The sequence below is a fragment of the Hippopotamus amphibius genome, chromosome 14 (assembly GCF_030028045.1).
Source record: "Hippopotamus amphibius kiboko isolate mHipAmp2 chromosome 14, mHipAmp2.hap2, whole genome shotgun sequence".
Taxonomy (NCBI): Eukaryota; Metazoa; Chordata; class Mammalia; order Artiodactyla; family Hippopotamidae; genus Hippopotamus; species Hippopotamus amphibius.
In genome coordinates this window covers 56,259,708-56,280,311 of record NC_080199.1, presented here as the reverse complement: position 1 = coordinate 56,280,311, position 20,604 = coordinate 56,259,708, and the positions used below count along the sequence as shown (strand labels likewise).

General features: G+C 36.8%; 1 protein-coding gene across 13 annotated transcripts in view; it reads right to left on the bottom strand.

Annotated features, from left to right (window-relative positions):
- Window positions 1-20,604, bottom strand: part of DGKH (diacylglycerol kinase eta) — a 182,611-nt gene that overhangs the window by 45,807 nt on the left and 116,200 nt on the right. For all 13 annotated transcript variants that reach the window (XR_009049070.1, XM_057707879.1, XM_057707880.1 and 10 more), the window contains 6 exons: window positions 19,318-19,420; window positions 17,424-17,583; window positions 15,513-15,621; window positions 15,241-15,380; window positions 10,943-11,027; window positions 3,812-3,897 (listed from right to left, as the gene is read on the bottom strand). Coding sequence is in view for 12 of the 13 variants with exons in the window: in XM_057707879.1 (XP_057563862.1) it covers window positions 3,812-3,897; window positions 10,943-11,027; window positions 15,241-15,380; window positions 15,513-15,621; window positions 17,424-17,583; window positions 19,318-19,420 (683 nt within the window). In the remaining variant the exon portion in view is untranslated. The remainder of the gene's footprint in view (window positions 1-3,811; window positions 3,898-10,942; window positions 11,028-15,240; window positions 15,381-15,512; window positions 15,622-17,423; window positions 17,584-19,317; window positions 19,421-20,604) is intronic.

The following is a 20,604-nucleotide window of genomic DNA, read 5'->3' as shown; positions in this document are numbered from 1 at the left end:
ATCTATACTTATCACTAGTAGCAGCACCTTCATTTATGTTTTCCACTTATTTTTTCATAGTGGTAAATGACAATAAAACATGCAAATGCTACACTAAGAAAAATATGTCCATAGTGTCCAAACAGAATCACATATTGGTAGTCAGGGATCCTACTACTAGAGCCTGAAAAATTCATTTTTAATCTGATATTTAAAAGTTCCGATCAGAAATTAAAGGTGATTTACAAACATCAATGCATAATATATTAAAACCCCTAGCTAGCTATGTGCTCTGAGGAAAAATTCTAACAACTACATATCTTACCTCATCTATTCGGAGACGGGGTTTGCCTAAATTATCTCTACGATAGATCCTAAATCTAAAATTCTGTGGTTCTATGACAATGGTTCCAATTTTATTATTTTTTCCTGCTAATGATCCCATTTTCTAAGAAGTTCTGTCTACAGAATAAATTATATTTACTTAATAACTTGCTTTTTATTTTTATTAATAAATGACTAATGAGTGCTTCTGAATCTCAGAAGATAACTCATTTTACCATACTGAACTGACCAAGTTTCAAAGTCAAAGAAACGTTGACTTTACGTTGAGGAACTTCATTAGTTAACCTACTTATTAGCTATGCTGATGAAACACAGCTTTTCCATCAGCATTTTCAACATTTTTAAATAGTTAAAAATAGCTTAAGCTACTGGGAATTACTATGTTATGAAACAAATATAAACACACACAAGAGGTTTAGTTAAAACGTTCTGCCTTAATATTGTAAATACTGTAAATATTGTAAATGTAAATGGCATTAACAAAAGAAGGAATTCTTTATTTTATCTAGGTGGTGGTTAAAAGAGTGTGGATGTGTGTGTGTGTGTGTGTGTGTATTTGTTTTTTTCTAATCACTTAGTTGTACCTTTATGATTTGAGCACTTTACCGTATACATGTCAGGCCTCAAATAACACATTATTTTAAAAGCAGGGAGAACTATCATAGATTTTCTAAGTCTTAGAGACATAAACCCAAATGCAATGTGTGCCTTGTTTGGATTTTGATTTGAATGAATCAACTGTCTGAAAAAAACTTCAAGAAAATTAAGTGAGATGGAATATGGGTTGAGTAATTATTATTAACTTTATTAGGTTTTTAAAAAAAGATTATTGGGTATATATACTGAAAGAGAAATAAAATGATTTCTGGGATTTGCTTAGAGATACTGCAGCAAAAGAAACTGGGGAGTACATGACAAAACATTGATAAACACTGAAGCTGAGTGATGGATATGGTGGGAAATCATTATAGTAGTGTTTCTACTTTTTCGTATATTTGAAAAAAGTCCATAACAAGAATCAGGGTAAAAATATACTCTATTACTAGTATAAAGTTATTACATATTGTCCTCTCTTTTCTCTCTCGAACTTCTTTGTGGCAAATCCCCTAGGATTTTAATCTGCAGTTGTAAAGGTCGGGCATCTGGGCAGGCCTGGGAGCTCAGATGAGTGACAAGAGGGGACCAAGGCTGGAATAGAATCTGCTTAAAGGCAAATGAGCTAGTCAAGGAGGAATCCAAAGCTAAGCTAAGAGTAGAGCCTAGGAAAGGAGCCAGGCCAAGGTCAAGGAAAAAATGTGAAATGCAATTGGGTAAAACATGAGGTGATGATACCATAATTTAATATAGCACTCTGTAGTTTATAAGCTCTATATTTATTTCATTACTCAAGTTAATTCCCCTAACAGTTCCATGAGGGAGGAAGGACAGGCATTCTTTCCATTCTTACACTTGATAAAACAGACCCAGGTCACAAAGCCAGCAAATGGTTGCATCTCATCTAGGACCTCAGACTGACATAGTACAGCACTGTGACTTACGTCAATGGTTTTCAAGATACGTTTCAGAAATATTTCAAAGATTCCACCAAGGCTTGATTAAAATTTCATTTAGAAATATAGAATATACTTTTTAAAATGTTCTTAAACTGTTAGGGATATGAGAGAGCAATATTATGTTAGCTTTTACTTTAGAATTCACTATTTTTTGTGCAAATCTTGGACTATATTCAATGCAGTTTCCAGTTATTTCTGTATTTTAGGCTGGTTACGTAGTTGTAAGGAAATTATCTTCAATTAAATAAAAATGGCATCCTTGTGACCATGTAACCAACATGAAATACAGAAATAACTGGAAACTGCATTGAATATAAAACTAAAACTGTCACCTATAACCTTATTGCTTATTTTTCTGATAAATAACTAATAATTTAATCCTATCCAATGTATTAATGCCAACAAAATAAAATGTTAGTTGTTTAATATTGGGATTCTGCATAAAATTTTATTTGAAAAAAGGCAATGTTATAAGTCAATTATAATCTTAAAGAAATAAAAATAAAAAATATACAAAATATAAAGGAGACTAATTAAACACATCAAACTCATGAAGGCCAATATTAAAGCTTTGCTAATATCTGAACTAAGAAAGGTGGCCAAGTAAAATATTTACTTAACTGTATTAAAGAATAATTCTATAACTTGTTATACCTTAAAAAAGTTCCATTTCAATTTTCCATTTTTTCTAGCCATGTCCTCTAAAATGTCCTATAAAGAGGCATTTGACTCACAGGGCAAGGGTGGCAAATACAAATGTTTTGCTCGTAGAAGTACCTTAAGAAACACCTAAGGAAGTAACTTTGGTATGTGAATTTGGCCCATGATGAGAAAGACAATAGGGAGTGCTAAGGCCTGGGACAGAGTAGAGAGTTGTATATTTCACCATAAAGCAACACAACTAATTAAAAAACACCCAACCGAGGCATCAACCAAAAAACCCATCAGCAGCATCAAACAAAGAGCATCTGGAGCCCACCAATCTGGGCAACCAGTGTGCTCGCCTTGCCTTCTGCTGTTCAACTCTCTTCCTATCATTCAGTCCTGTCTCTTATTCCTGGGGGTTATGGTGTCAAAAGCAATTGTCACTACATCTGTACTTTGGTCACAAGCAAATTTGTTTATAATGATTTATTTTGTCTTTCCTTGACTTTTTTGCAATAAGTATACAACATACTAGAGTTTGTGTATTTTTCCATCACTTCCCCACTCCGTTTCTTTCCTTCCCCTTTCTCTCCTCTTTCTGTGTATCAGTAATATTTCCTTGCTAAGCCAGAATCCTAAAGCACGCTTTTACGTTCACTCATCAGTTGAAAATTTCAGTGGGTTTTACTCCTTCCTCTAGTTGACTTTCTAGTCCTCATGACAGCAGTACAGGGTGCTTCAAAACTAAACCCTAAATTCCAGTCAGGATAAAAAAATCAAGTAGCTTTGGCTCCATGTACAGAATCAACTTAATTAAAATCTGATAACTTTGAATTAAAATATAATTACATAATTTAAACATGCTGAGAAATGTCATTTTGAAAAATCTCATTATTATTTTCCTTTTCCTGATGTAAACAATCCCTAAATAGTAGTGTTTATGGAAATAATGAATTCTAGTGAAATGTGTTTTCCACATCATAATTAATCATAAATGTTTCTTTAAATAAGAACTTAGATGAGTCAAACTCTGAAAATTCACTGCACCTTTTTGACAAAAACGTTTCAAATTAAGCCTCAAAAAAACACCCTTTAAATATACCCCACTGCAAATAAGATGCTAAGGTGGTTTTTCAAAAACCAGTGCAAATTTAGTATATCTAATTCTATAACCCACTTTACAGATATTTCTGGGGGGAATATCACATAGAAATGACATAGCAGTAGCAAACAGCTTTCCTTGCGTTTTCACCATATAACTGTATCATGACTTGAACTCTACAACTCACTTGGCAGATGATATGACCACTGCGTGTTCATCAGAATTAAGGATTTTTGTAAGATGAGCTGCCACTGAGTCTTCATAAATTGTCATCTGAAAAAAAATAAAAAAACTTACACTGTATTGTTGCTGCTGGCATTTATACAATTCAGTTATTACTGCTTCAAAAACAAGCCATTTGGACACGTGACACATGGCAATGGCTATAATGAAATACAAATGGCTTTAATGAAATACATAATATATATGAAAGAGTCATTATACAAAATAGATAAATATTTCCTTTCTGTGAAAGGCTCTTAGTATCTGGAATTCTTTAATTCATATTCTTAGAAAAATCCATTGAAAACTGTGTTGATGTCAAATAGTTGAATATAAAAAAAAAAAAAACTCCTACAAGTCAGTACCAAAAAAGCCAGACAATCTGATAAAAATGGACAAAAGACTAGGAGTTTAAGGAGGAAGATATACAAATGGTCCCTAAGCAGATGAAAAGGTGATCAACTCCATCAGCCATCGGGCAAACAGAAACTAAAACCACAATGCAACACCCCTACGCATCTGCAGAACAGCTAAGACGAGAACAACAGCGATGATGGAAAATGCCAGATGTTGGCAAGGCTGTGGAGCAACAGAATTCTCATACGCCGCTGGTGGGGGGTGCAAGCTGATACAAACATGCGGGAAAACGGCTGGGTAGTATCTATTAAAGCTGAACGTGAAACTTCCCTGGCGGCGCAGTGGTTAAGAATCCGCCTGCCCACACAGGGCACACGGGTTCCATCCCTGCTCCGGGAAGATCCCACATGCCTCGGAGCAACTAAGCCCGTGTGCCACAACTACGGAGCCTGCGCTCTAGAACCCGAGAGCCACAACTATTGGGCCCATGTGCCGCAACTACTGAAGCCTAGAGCCTGTACTCCACAACAAGATGATAAGTCCAAATACTGCAATGAAGAGTGGCCGCTGCTCACTGCAACTAGAGAAAGCCCGTGCACCACAGCTAGAGAAAGCCGGCATGCAGCAATGAAGACTCAATACAGCCAATAACTAAATAAATAAATTTATATTAAAAAAAAAAAAGCTGAACGTATGAGTAACACTGTAGGACTCAGCCATTCATACATCTATACCCAAAAGAAAGGCAGATGTGCTTTCCCAAAAGACATGTACTAGAACGTTCACAGCAGCAACTATTCGATAGTAGAATGGATAACAAATTGTAGTATATTCGTGCCACAGTATACTACAGGGCAATGAGAATGCGTGATGTACCACTATGCCACGATACAGATGGATCTCACAGACATAATATTTAGGGAAAGAATTCAGAAATGAAGGAGTGTATACGTACAAAATGATTCTATTTTATAAAGTACAAAAACAGACAAAATTAACCTATGCTGTTAGAAGTTAGGATAGTGGTTACTGGGGTGGGAGGTGGGGATGGTGAAAGAGAGGGGGCATGGTGGGGGGGGCCGGGGATACTGGTAATGCTGCCTTGTGGCTGAGTGTTGATCACATGGGTTCATTTGTTTGTGGAAACTTACCAAGCTGTATGTTTATGATACGTGCGCTTTTCTATATGTGTAAATTCAATAAAGTTTTTGAAATGTTGAACGCATGTCATTCAATCATGTAAATACATATTGCTCTCAATGAAATAATCAAAATGCTAAAGGAGTCCCATATCCCCTTATCTATTTGAGTCAAATGTCAACATTCTGTTGAAAGAACACATCTTCCTAATATGTAAAAATGTGCACAATATTTAAATAGCCTCATATTCAGGGCCTTCCATCAAATGCTTGCCTCAACTATATTCCATGTCACATGGCTCAAAAATTTCCAGTAGAAACCACCCACTCTATTTGAGCTGGCCTCCTATGCTCTTCTGTCTGACTCAGGTAAACTTTCATTGTTTTTTACCAATCGGCATCAGTTTATTCACACTCAAATGAAGATTCAATTACCTGCCCCCCCCCCCATAAAGGCTTCCTAAACTAGCCTCTTCCCAAAAGGATCTCAGTCCTGCTTTCCATCCAGTGTCACCAGTGGCAATCAGTGTGCTACTCTTTCAAATTTCTATCTTACTGCCTTCAAAGGCAGACCACATATGGAAAAGAAATTTTACGTGAAAGAAAGGAGGGGAGGGGACTTCCCTGGTGGTCCAGTGGTTAAGACTCCTCGCTCCCAATGCAAGGGGCCCAGGTTTGGTCCCTGGTCAAGGAACTGGATCTAGCATACTGAAAAGAAGATCCCGTGTGCCTCAACTAAGACCTGGTGCAGCCAAATAAATATTAAAAAAAAAAAGAAGAAGAAGAAAATAAGAAAGGAGGGGAGGGGAGGAACCTCAAAGTTTCACACAATATTGTATTGACTTATAGATCTACTAACTGATCCCTGATCTAAACATTAAAAACAACATCTTTTTAGTTAGGATCAGAAAAATGAAAATCTATCTTCTAAAAAAAGGCAAAGAAAGGAAACACTCCTCCAAAAATTTGATTTTATTTCTTTTCCCTACAGGGTAGATTGTTATAAAACCTGAGAAGGTCGAGTAAAACTATCACTAATTCCATCTGAATTTACATTTTAAAAATCCAAGGTTTTGTCCATTAAAAATAACCAAAGGCATAGAACACAACCTTTTCTAGAGGAAAATGAAATAACCTCTATATCCAAGGATAAAATTATTGATATCACTTATTAGGGTATTATGTAGTCACTTAGCAGCATTAGGAAGGTAAAGTAATAATAATAGTTGACATTTCTTATTGCGTACCAGGCACTGTGATTAAATACTTTGTATGGATTTATACCATTGATTATCCTGTCTTACACCCAAGGCACCTAAGGCTCAGGTGAGCTGAGTGATTTGCCCAAGACCCATAGCTAATAAAGAGCAGACAAGCTACAGGTGGGGACTCTAGAGTTTATTCCATCACACCCCTCTATCCCAACCAAGCAAGTCTTGGTCTTTGATTAACTGTATTTGTCAAACATAAATTTCATCATTTCTCGGGTGTATCATTGTAACAGCCTCCTGGCTGGGCTTCCTCTGTCTCTCCTGCCCCTTTTCAAACCGTTCTCCACTTCACAACACAGTGATTTTTTTTCTAAAGCACAAATCTGATCATGCCACATCCCAGCTTAATATGTCTTAAGTTTTCTAGATAAAATCAAAACTCTTCAGCTAATAGGTTAAGACTCTCCATGATCTGAACCCTCCTTTCCTCTCCTCTGCCCTGTCTTTTGATGCCCTTCCCTTGCACCACCTGCTCTAACTCTACAAGATTACTCACAGACCCCAAATGGACCAAGGTCCTTACTATCAAGCTCCGTGTGATGCTCTTTTTCAACTAGCTAATTCCTACTTCTCTATTTTTGTGCTGAAACCCAGTTTAGGCATAACCTCCTCCGTAAAGACTTCACTGAACTTACCAGGCTGAGAACCCTCTCTTCTGTGCAATCATTATACCCTGAAAATAAACATTGCTGGTCATTTCCTTGTCTGGCTCTTTCACTAGACCAGAGATTCCCAAACTTCCTGGGCTCATGGCATCCTTAACATCTTAATAATTTTGTCACAGTGCCCCTGAGCCAAAAGAAATACTTAACAGTAAAGTCCAAACAACTTAGTAAGTATTTATGTCCTAACAACTTAATAACCATTTGAAGAAATAATACACGTAAGTTAAAAGAGAAAAATAATACCTTATTTCATCCTCAAATAACTAGTTGTGAGCCTGTGGGCACTGTATACATCTCAAACCTTAGAATCAGATTGGACGAGGATACTCTCATTTCCTATTCAACACTAATTTTTGTGTGGAATTTGCTTTATTTCACAGCAACTACTGAAAACCTAGCTGCACAAAAATATGATATCAAAAGGAATGCAGCACAGCCTAATATTTAAACTGTGCACTACCTGGAGCTAGTAGTTTCTGTGAGGTCCAACAGATACTGAGTATTACAATGTTTTCTTTGAAATTTAAAATCATCTCATGGTAGCCCTCTGAAATACAACTCTAAGCTGATTGAAGCTAGAGGGTAAGACTTTTATTTCCAGTCCCAGGTACCAATAGGTACTTAATACTGCTGAATGAAAGAAAGAAAGAATAAAGTTACAACTTCATAGCATGTTATTACCAAGCAGCTAGAAAACAGACAGAATTGAAGGGAAAGAAGTTTCATTACCTGGTAAGAGTAAGTTTAGAAATAAACTAATCAGAAGATTTTCATTTCCAGAAATTTAAGGCCATTCTCTCCTGTGTTTTCAGGGAGTTGACTGGGGTACAGCAGCTCACAGCTTCTCTTTGATTACCTTGGCTTTGATAATAAGCAGCTGTAGACTTACTAGACTTGTATGATTGGGGAATGATACGGAAGACACCAAAAACATGGACTTCTGCATCAAAAGGCTTTTAATACAAAAAGAAAGGAGTAGGAATCTGGCTTCCAAGGAATAGGCAAGGCCAGAGGGCTCTGATGTCAAGATGCCCATTGTTCTAATACGGTTTGGCATTTAGATTAAAAGAATTAACAATACGAATTTTTTTTATTTTGGTGGCAACGCACAGCTTGCAAGATCTTATTTCCCCAATCAGGGATTGAACCTGGGCCACAGCAGTGAAAGTGCCAAGTCCTCAACACTGGACCTCCAGGGAATTCCCTAACAATACAAATTTTTTTTCTTTTCTTTTCTTTTTTTTGAATCTGAAGTTGGTATATTTAAAACTATTTAGGAAAGTTAACTTACAGTAAAGTGTAGCTTTAAGAGGGTATACACAGTAGTTGTACCTTTAAGTCTTGATAATTATATATACATCATTGCATAATGCAGGCACTGAGGAGTTTTGTTTTGCAGGTAAGAGTGCATAAGATTTAGTCTCTCAGCATATTTCAAGCATACAGTACAGTAACAATACAAATTTTTAATTCACTGTCTACTTTGTGTCAGTCATCATTCCAGATGACAACATAATGGTGAGTGAACAGTATACATTGCCTGATCCTTACAGTGTGATGGCACTAAGATAATGGAAGGTGAAGGGGGCTGTGGAACTACTGAGGAAGGACACAGACCTAGGACTTGGGAGACGAGGGATGACCACTTGGAGTGAGGGACGGCCACCTGGAGTTGATACCTAAGCTGAGACTTAAGGTGAGGACAGGAGTGAACTAAGTATGAGGCCAATGGAGCGATGCATATTCATTCGCCACGGGGTGGAGGAGAGAAGAACCTGACGGCATACGGATTTTACATTAAATGTAAACAATACATTTTCTGATATTGAGTATTAAGCAATAGAATCATTGTCACTGAAGGAAATCATGGAATCACTATTTCTACAATGTGCAAAAAGTACAACCACAAATAGAATTACTTAATTATGGCCATAAGGAATTAATCAATAAAACTGTCACAATTCCTTAAGCTCTATAATTCTATGGTAGCAGCAGAATGCTAACAGTTAAGAAGAAGATCAACCACATTTTGTGTCCTTTTAAGGAAAATCGAAAAAACAGTAATTTCACAATCATGCATAAAGGAATCCAAAATAAATATTTTACTTAAAAAATATAAGCTGGAAATTTAGACAGAGCCTAAGAAGAAGGAATATTTAGCTTACTTTTATTTCAGTTTTCAAGGCAAAGTCACACAGTGACTGGTCAGAGTGACGTAGAACACTCATTTAACCTGTAACCTTAAGGCATGCTATATCTTCGGTATGAAATACTTAAATAAGAAACCAAAATAAATAAAATTTCATTCAGAACTCTTTTATACTAAAAAAGGGCTTTCTGCCATGTAGTTAAAATTGCACCTCATATTTAGTGACTACATATGTGATAAAAGTAAGCTGTCTGCCTATATCTTACATGCTCCAAAGAGCAAAATAATCTCTGCCTTTGTCTCTTTGGAGAGAGAATTAATAACATTTAAAAAATACTAGTAAGAAAAAAGATTGGTTCCTATGAAAACATTATGCTTATAGTTGAATAAAATAATATAAACAAAAATGCTGCTGGAAAGGAAGTAGTAAATATATTAATCTTTCATAGTAATTATCTCTGGGTGGCAGGACTGAAAATAAAATTTTTATTTTCTTTTTAATATATTTTTGTATTTTCCAAAATTTTTAGAAGCAGTTTTTGCTACTTTTACGTCAGGGGAAAAAATTTAAATACAATCAGCTTCTTTAAGGAATAGCCCATGTTTCTAGTTACCATTCCTTTCCTTAGTTTTGACAAGATCATAATTTTCTTAATGACAAAACAAGTATTTCAACTGTGAAATAAACAGAGAGAAAAATAAGCTATCATAGATCAAATGGTCTTAGGGAGTCAGAGACTAATCCTTTGAAAATTAGGTTCTGTTTTAAATCTCCAGTGCTTTGAGGTTTCATTAGAACGCTGAATCTTTAAGAACATCTAAAAACGGTAGTTATTAATGGTCTGTAGCAGGGATGGAATGAAGTGCACTGTCTTCCTTTGTTTTATCTTGATCAACAGACAACGTAGAGACGTGTTCTAATGCATCCTTAACACAGCAGGCAAAGCAGGAAGAGAGAAATTCTAATATGATCTTCTGGCAACAAGTATTGGTGTGTTTGGAGATTATTGAAGGGAGCTGGGAGAACATCTAATAATCAAACAGGTGCTCATGGGTGAAGCAGAAGATGAGTGGAGGCTAACAGGAGGCTGGCATCAGCTGGCTTCCCTGGAGCCCTGCTGCTAAGAGGGAGCAGGCAGGTGGAATATTCAGGAAGAACTATTGAGGTGGGAGCAAGGAAACCTGCATGCCTGCTGCTTTCCACACACTCACCACCTCCTTCAATCCTCCCAACCCTGTGGTCTCCTCAACAGCTGAGGTCCGTGAAAATGAGGCCCACGAAGGTGAGTGATGTGGCTGAACTCACACACCCAGAGTGGGTGTCAGGGGAGGACTCTAACCTAGATGGTGAGGATTCCTTCCTCTGGAGGAGACGACCAGAAGCAGTCAATGAGCCCAAACCCCAAACAAGAAAAACTACAATTAAGTGAACATGCTACCATACCTTACACGTTGTTTATTGTTCAAGACACCCCCGTTTTCAAATGATAAATAGGTAAAGAGTTAAAGTCTTACATAAAATTCTTCAGACGCTTCTGGAGGTTCTGGAAGTAGAGAAGCCTTTGGCGGCAATTTGAGTTCATAGGTCATTATACTCCACCTGAAGGGAGAAAAATTTGGGGTCTAAAATTCCTTTAATGAGAAGAGAAAAAATATCACATTGTACACTTTAAATATATGCAGTTTATTGTATGTCAATGATATCTCAATAAAAGTCTTTTTAAAAGGAAAAAAATTCCTTTAAAATTTAATAAATTGACTTTGTTCTCACCTCACATACACACATGTGCATATATATTCATGAACTATGGTTTACTGTGTCAAAAATAAGCAAACATGGGAAGAGATGGACTTTTGGTAATCTCATAAGATGCTGAATTCATAATTTATGATTTCCATATCTTACCAATCCTCTGGCTGGTGACTTCCAAATATTTGAAGGCCACGGCCCACAGTAAGAAATGTACAATATGTAACAAGACCTCCCCTCTTCACTAGGTGCAAAGCATCTGACTTTTCTATTCCTCTCTGTTTCACTTTTTAAATAATGCTCACTGCAACTTCTAACTAGATTACATAAATTGCTAATGGGTCACAGCCCCAAATTCTAAAACAATGTCCTAGATTAAACAAATGCATAGTACCTATGAAAAATAAACCATTCTGCATGTAACAGTCTTGCCAAGTCAGCTTACACAGACATGAAATGAAAATTAGTCTTTCTTACATTAAGAAAGTAAGTGTGGGATTGAGAGGAAAATATTAACAGAAATAATACTTAAATGAAGCAAATTTATTTCAATTAGCTGTAAATATTAATTTCAAACCAAACATTGAAGCATTTGGTGTTTGAGAAAAACAGTCAACTCCAGGTAAATCCAGTCTTCTATCCAAAATGATTTCAAAATTTGGGAAGAACAACTGGGTAGGGACACTATTGTTGTCAGTAACACAATACGAAATAAAGATTTTTCAAAGACACAAAGCATAATAAGAGCAGCACTGGAACATATGGATTTTAAGAAAAGCATATCACAGTGAGAGCCAGGGACAGAACCTAGAGGAAAATCCTAAGATTATCATGAATATATAAAGAGAGCCTAGTGTATCATTCAGACTAATAAGTCTTTGTATAAAAATTCAAATTCTGAGAGAATTCCCCAAAAGACATAGGTTATATGTTAGGATGCGTAAACTAAATAGATGTGTATAGCTACTATTCAATTCTTGACATGAATATACTATAAATACATATTTCAGCCCAAAAAGTCATTCATTCCTTCATTCATCCATGCAACAGGTATGTACTGAACGTCTCAAAGTGACAGTATTCCAGGGTTTGGAAATACAAAATTGAATAAGACTTCTCTAATAAAGCTTGTATTCTAGTGCAGAAAACAGATGCAATACAAGTAACAAAAAAATTACACTCTGTAACCTTGCAAATAGGGAAAATCACAATTGGAAACATGAAAGTCAAGTTCCATATATCTGGAAATGCTTCTCTGGGCAAAGGATGGTTAAAGAATTGGGAAAGAAATCCACTCAAATGTCCTTTGACCTCCCATGCTATACCTCCTCCCTTTATAGGCAATGATTGGAGCTGAAGAAGCAGGAGAAAGAGGCAGCACAAGTCAGGAAGAGATGCTTACTGGTACCAGCTAAGCAGAGTTGGAGGCAGAAGGTAAGGACCCATTTGGTGAGTATGTGCATTAAACAGGAAGCGCAGGGACTTCCCTGGTGGTCCAGTGGTTAAGAATTTGCCTTCGAATGCAGGGGATGCGGGTTCAGTCCCTGGTTGGGGAACTAAGATCCCATATGCCGTGGGGCAACTAAGCCCGAGAGCCACAACTACGGAGCCTGTGCACCCAGAAGCCTGTGCACCACAAATAGAGAGAAGCCCGCGAGCCTCAAGGAAGAGCCCGTGAGCTGCAACGAAAGATCCTGCATCCACATCGAAGATCCTGAAGCTGCAATTAAGGCTGGATGCAGCCAAATAAATAAATAAATAAATATCAAAACAAAAACAAAAAACACCGTGTGTAGTGTTGAACGAAGCCCCTGGGAAACAAAGTCTGGATTTTGGTGCAGACAGCCAGTTCAAGCACTTTTCAGCTATGTGACATTGGTAATATAAAAACCTGAGCCTTTTTACATGTCAGTTGGAGATGATACTATTAGCCATCTATGTAAATGTATAGTGAGGACTAAACAAGATGATACTCTATCCAGTAAAGTAACTAGAATTGCCATGCAGACCAAAAATATTAGTCATTTTTGGGGGGGACTTGGGGGGGGGGGAGTCAAGGAAGGGAGGGAATACGGGGATATGTGTATAAAAACAGATGATTGAACTTGGTGTACCCCCCAAAGAATAATAAATAAATAAATAAAATTAAAAAAAAAATATTAGTCATTTTTATTCCCACTGTCACAAGACAATTTACATCTTTGTAAAATAGTCATAACAATGCTTTTCTTAGCCAGTGCTGTTCTGAGGATCAAATAAGTTAATATATATGAAAAAGCATATATGATGTGGAATATTATTAAACATCAATTTTTTCACCTGTTCTTTATGAATGGTATTCTTAAATGAGTAAAGAAAGCACTGGAACAAAATATTCTTATGTTTCCAACAACAGTCCTAGCTTTTTTAATCCCCTTTAATTTTTTTTGATTGGGTTTTTTTGTTTTGGGGTTGTTTTTTTTTTTTTTTGCTTATTTTTGGTTTGTCTTTTTTTTTTCACAGGTCTGCATTCAGGAATTTTACCACGGGGCTGTTGTTTCTTGGCTAACCACCTGGAGAAGTTAATTTCTATAACATACAAGGGAAAAGCACACATCCAGAGCAGAGGAAATGCCTCACAGCATTTCCTAGGCTGGGGGGGTGGCATTTAAATTTACAACAAAAAAGCCATTTAAAATACCTTGTGGGGTATGGTAAGCACTGCATCGGGCAGTTATCTGGGAAATCACCTCCAGGCTCTTTTCAAGACTAGAGACTGAGTCCACTTTATGCTCCCAAACTACTGGGGGATCCCTTTCAAGACTGGTTGGGGATAAACACAGACAAATGCTTGCCAGCCCAGCTTTGTTGTTAAATATTCTGTCAGCAAAAGAATCAGCCATTACAACATTACCTTATGACAGGCAGTGTTACAATTAATTAGGTTATAGCTTATTTTAGAGTAATCACATTTCAGACTGGTGGCTCCCTGATGAGATCGTGTTATTTTCGGGAAGAGTTCCACAGATGGCTAATCCTATCAAAGTTGTTTTGATTCAAGCTAGCTCACGTTTATAATGAGATTTTGACATTTGTGTTCCGCTTAGGATGGAGGTTACTGTTTACTGAGCCCGGGTTGTTCCCTATACCCCAATTCTAAACACCTCCTCCATAACACTCAGGGCACACACACTGTGATTTCTTTTTTATATGTGGGGCATTTAGAGAGAACGCAGTTAAGAGATGCAATCGAGGATACCATAAAAACAGTGATAGTTCCTTCATGTGAAGCTGTCTTCCTTACACCTCCTTATCCCTAAGAAAAGATGTTGTTTTTTAGTATTCTGTTGGTTCAATTCCTTTTTAATATGTATAATTAAGAAGAGATATTCTAACAAATCTAAGGTTTATATGTCTTTCTTAGTTTTAATGAAACCAGAAGATGAAGGGACCATACCTACTATACTCACCAAAAGCCCCACCCCGCCATTAACTATTTCAGCTGTCTGAGCCAGAGAGCAGTTGAAAGTAATTAGTATCAGAAAAAAAAAAAAAGTAATTACTATTAACAGCCTTCTACATTATCTTTAAAATAATGGGTTCACTAAACTAGTTTCTCTCTTTTTTTTTTTACAGTTCATTCATTCAACTCAAAAAACATATTTATTAAGGTCTAATCTGTGCCAGACTCTACTCTAGACCTCAGGGGTTGGAACCCCTTCACGGGCTTACCGTTAGTACAGTTTTAATTATCAAAAAGGATATCAGGGCTTCCCTGGTGATGCAGTGGTCAAGAATCCACCTGCCAATGCAGGGGACATGAGTTTGAGTCCTGTGCTGCAACTACTAAGCCTGCACTCTAGAGCCTGTGAGCCACAACTATGGAGCCCATGTGCCACAACTACTGAAGCCCAAATGCCTAGAGCCTGTGCTCTGCAACAAGAGAAGCCCACGTGCAGCAAGGAGACCCTACGCAGCCAATAACTAACTAACTAACTAAATAAATAAATTTATTTTTTAAAAAAACAAAAAGGATATCAGTATGCCACTTTCGATCTAGTTTTAGGAGAGAGTTTGTTATTACCTGTCCAGCATTTTGGTGCTGGCCCGTTCCAGCTTCTCAAGTATCTGAGGAAGTTGGGTGTCGTCATCGTAGGAGCCTCCCCAGCCAAGAACCCGGGCGAGGTCATTTCCTGTACCCAGAGGCAGTACTCCCAGCTGACACTGAAAGACAGCCCCACAGGAGACTCAGACAAGTTGAGACATAGGGACTCCGACATTTCTATACATCACTGGTCAGCAGGTTTGGATAGAGTCATGTTAAATTAACTAGCAATGAAAAGAACGACCACCTGCCTGTTTATTCAAGTTGAGCTTATCAATTTCTGACAAAACCCAACCGACGCTTCCATCTCCTCCACAAACAAGAATCCGGAAATTGTCAAACTTCTGGAATAACCTTAAACTGAAAGTAAGAAGTATTTTACTTTAGTATAAATAAGTAAAAATCACTTTCCCCAATTCTTTGTTATTCTGTTATTTACTGGTAGTCATGTTTCGATTAAATATAAGAACTCTTACATATGAATCATACTATAAAAATTAATTTGAGTGCAATGTGTAACTCAAGAAAACACCTTAATCAGAAAGAGGGAAGGAGATTATAAGTAGAAATGGAGATAAAATTAGGAAGAAAGGGGAGTGAAAAATGAGAAAGCAAAAAAAGAAGCAGAACCCAGGAAAGAGAATGAAAGGTAAGTGATAGTAGATGTCAGGAGAAGCGATTTTTCTCTTTCCTTCACAAGCATATGCTATTTCCATGAGTAGCATATTACAAACCAGGGCGGGGAATCTAGGGCACGGATACTCCTGAATGGCAATGCAAGCAGTTCCTAAAGAGACCCACCAAACCTCACCCAATGTACCCCCACCATACCCCCAGTAGTATTTTTGCTTCCTCTTTTCCTGTTCTCAGGTCAATCTTTTTACTTCTGTCTTCCTTCATCTCAAATTTTGACACACCTCACCTTGTGAATGTACCTTTGTACACCTCAAGTACTGTGGAAAATCGAAAAAATATGGAGACAATCTCAAGAAGTTTCACAAAGGGAGTTCCTTAGAATTTTAGAGGATGGGTAGAAAAAATAAATGTCAAAAATATAAGATATTGGAAGGATTATAAAAAGATATGCTAGAAAGGGAGACAAAGCTAACCAGCAATGGGAGAGACAAAGGTGAGGAGAGAGGCTAGATAAGGAAGTGCCAGGTGCCATGCAGGGGAAAGGAAGGGACGTACAAGCACATAAGGAAGGAGTTGGGTTCAAACCAAGCAGACCAACACCCCGGGACCAGAAGGGCCTGAGACAGCAAGGAGAAGGCAATGGAAACAAGAAGGAAGACTCTGAAAGGACACAAGTGAAAAGAGGCACAAAGAGAGCCTGAGGAAAGAAACAGGGAACACAGGAGAGTGCTAAATCACAAAACACAAACGGGCTTTTCAGGAAATGGTATCTAAAAATCTTCATTTCTACTTCTGTGTTCATGCTTTAGGTGACGGTGGAAACCAAGAGAAAAGCCGAGTTGGCGTGAGTAAATTATAAGGAGACTGCAGGCCCCTGGGTCAGATGACACAACATCGCCTCTTCAACAGAAATCATATGTATATATACACACACACACACTAAAAATGTATTCAAAGTGCCTCAAGGCATATTTTCCCTCCTTAAAAATATATTTAAGTTTCTCCCCCCAGATTTTAGGTTATATGACATTCCAGAAAGTTTGAAACGAACAATTAACAAAAGTACTTTTTTGTCATTTATGGGAACTGAGTCTGAAATCCTTGAGGACCTGTCTTTCAAACCCACAACAGTCTCTGTGCTTTGGTTAAATAATTGATTGTTTGTATTACGTACAATTCAATACTAGCCTCCCATACTAATCATTTTCTCAAGTTATTTTTTTATTTCTATATTTACACAAGTTGATCTGCTTTGTAGAGCTAAGCAAACAGAATTGTTTGATGTAGGATATATTCTAAAACATTTTCTAAACAAATTTTAGAACTTTCAGCACACAAGTTAGATATATAAATATCAAAAAGTTTGTGTTAAAATTTATAATTAGAACTTTGAAAAAAGGGAGGTGTGAGAAGATCAACACACAGATGTCTAACATGAACCTACAATTTTCATCAACTGAAAAACCAAGTGTATTTCATGCTCAGCGCTACATTTTTTCAAATGAGATTTATCAATAATTAATTACCCTAAATGAGGACCGCCATTCATCAAATCAAACACCTGGGCTGGATTTAGTAACTGTTTAAATCGACGAAGAAACTTTACTCCCTGATTATCGCCACTCTTAGAATTGACAAAAACCAACAGAGGACTAACACAGAATGAAAATGTTGCTCTACAGAAACCTGTAAAAGAAAAAAGAAAACACAACACCAGATCAATATGTACAGCTTTCTCTTTTTAAACTCCTAACAAAACTTCAGAGGAAAAAAGATAAATTCATAAATAACCTTGTTTATTTACTTTAACAATGTTATCATTTAGCCCCCAAAAAAGGAGATAGGTTTATTATTTACATACTAAGACCATAGAACTTCTCTTTTAAAATATGCACTATAATGAAAAATCATACCAAAGATGGTATTAATCATAGATAATTTGAGATCTACCACCTGCCTTAACAACACTTAATTATTAAGAGAAACCAATCATAGTCTATAAATTCACAATTGCTAAAGGATTCATGGTCACTTTCAGTATTATATTTAACTCCTCCTTGATAAGGCCTTAAAAAAATATTTTTCAATTTTGTAATTTTATAATAAATAACAGAACGGTGACCTATCAGGGCTTGGTGGCGGGGGGTGGGGGGGGGGAGTTGTTAATAACACAGGGTAAAAAAATCATATCTTCAGCAGCTTATAAAAGCTATGATACCTCTTGGCATAATTTATATAAAAAGTTTGAAAAGCATAAGGCACTTAATCGATGCAAACCATTAATAGCAGTTTATGGTAAAAGCCTTTTGTAATATAGTTTGCTTACAAGAAAGTTATTAGTATGCTATCCCAAAACCAGTGTTGTAAACAGGTTCTTCAGTACGTACAATTAAGTTGTAAAATACTAGAAAAAGTGAATGAATTTACAGGAATATAAATATAAATATAAATGAAATGCTAAGAAAACAGATTTTAGTAAGAGCTACGCTAATGGACAGTTTCAATCACGGAGGGGGGAGATGCTTACCAAAAAATTAACCTTTTCAGGTTGCATTTTGTTACAGAATAACGGTCTTATTTTATTGGCTGAAACGTAATATCTGGAAGTCTTTTACACTGTAATTTCACCACTGTGTTAACAGCGATGTTAAACCTTACTTTAAAAATGTTCTTTCATAAATTAAATGTGCTGTTCTGCAATTGAAATGGAATTATTATATAAAAACTAACCAATTGCAGCACTATTTACAATAGCCAGGACATGGAAGCAACCTAAATGCCCATCAACAAATGAATGGATAAAGAAGATGTGGCATATATATACAATGGAATATTACTCAGCTATAAAAAGGGATGAGATGGAGCTATATGTCATGAGGTGGATAGACCTAGAGTCTGTCATACAGAGTGAAGTAAGTCAGAAAGAGAAAGACAAATATTGTATGCTAACTCACATATACGGAATCTAAAAATGGTACTGATGAACTCAGTGACAAGAACAAGGATGCAGATGCAGAGAATGGACTGGAGAACCTGAGGTTTGGGAGGGGGCAGGGGGTGAAGGGGAAGCTGAGACGAAGTGAGAGAGTAGCATAGACAAATATATACTACCAACTGTAAAATAGATAGCCAGTGGGAAGTTGCTGTATAACAAAGGGAGTTCAACTCGAGGATGGATGATGCCTTAGAGGACTGGGACGGGGAGGGTGGGGGTAGTCGAGGGAGGGAGGGAATACGGGGATATGTGTATAAAAACAGATGATTGAACTTGGTGTACCCCCAAAAAAATAATAAATACATTAAAAAAAAAACTAACCAGAATAAACAATTACAGTTCTATTTATTCTAGGAAAATAGATGTGCATATCGACATTTGATATACCAGGAATATACACACTTACTTACACTACGGCTACATACCATCAGAATCGGTGCTGTTTAGTGCAATTGGAGGTATGACAGATACTTTACATTGGCCAAGCGGACATATAGGATGATATAAATCTTTGCAGGCAGTATGTACCTAATAACAAAGAAATAAACCTTCAGGAATCATAAACACACATCAAGCATTTGTTATGGTATAAATTACATCTAAGGAAATGGTAAATGAGGATCAAGTGCATCCTGAAATGTTCAGTAATTCATAAGTTACTTTACTGGCACAATATCTATACTTCTAAGGAACGGGCTAATCACTTCAGAGACAGCAATCTGATTTGGTCTGTGCAGCCTGTTGGCATGATTGTCTCAGGTAAGTACTATGAGGTCAATAAATGCCTGGTGAAGGCAAGGGAAGAGGAAGAGAAGAGAAAGACCAGCAGAGGAAGGGAGGAAGGAAGGGAGGGAGGGAGGGAGAAAGAGAGGAAGGAGGGCAGCGAACCACTGAGTGTCAAGAGCATTGTCCACAGGCAATGTGACCACATCTACCTTAGAAATTTCTCACAGAATTTAATGAAAATAAATACAATCTGTAATGTGTCTGCTCCTTCTGCAGTGATCCTATAATTTTTTATTCACACCTCTTTCATAATATTGTCATGTTAGTATAGTTATAAGTACATCTGTGCCTATGTTCTCAGCTAGACTTCTGGCTCTGTAAGGAGAAGGAAAAGGTCCTATTATGGTCCACTCATCTTGGAAAACGATACGCATCACAGGCACTCAGCAAATGTGTTAACTCTGTAGAAAAAAAAAGTTTCAAGATCACTCAAGCGGGGCAAACATAGTAAGTAGAACCTAGGCAATTTAGAATAATTTATGTACGTACCTAGAGAGCCTTTAAATGTTTTTTTAGTAAGAGCAGGCACTTCATAAAGCACTTATTTAATACGGCTTTATTTCATTAGTCCTTTTAGAAAACTGGCATATCAATTAAACATGTATTTATCAAAACTTCTGAGAAAGTAATTGAAATTTAATAGTGATTCTTGTTCTGCTGATGACCTAACTTTGGACCATTTCCTATTATGATTTATAATAATTAACAATCCAAATGGATTTCAGAAAAATGAACATGCACAGATAGTTGTAAAAGGAATTCAAAAAGTACGAGAATCAGTCTTTTGCTCTATTATGAGTATAACAATGTGAAATGAGAAAAGCAGAGATAAAAGTGTATCTTCACTATTTTTACAGAAAAGGTAAAACTATGTCCAGAGATTGGACAACAGCTGGAAAAATTATGAGGTGACTCATTAGGATAGT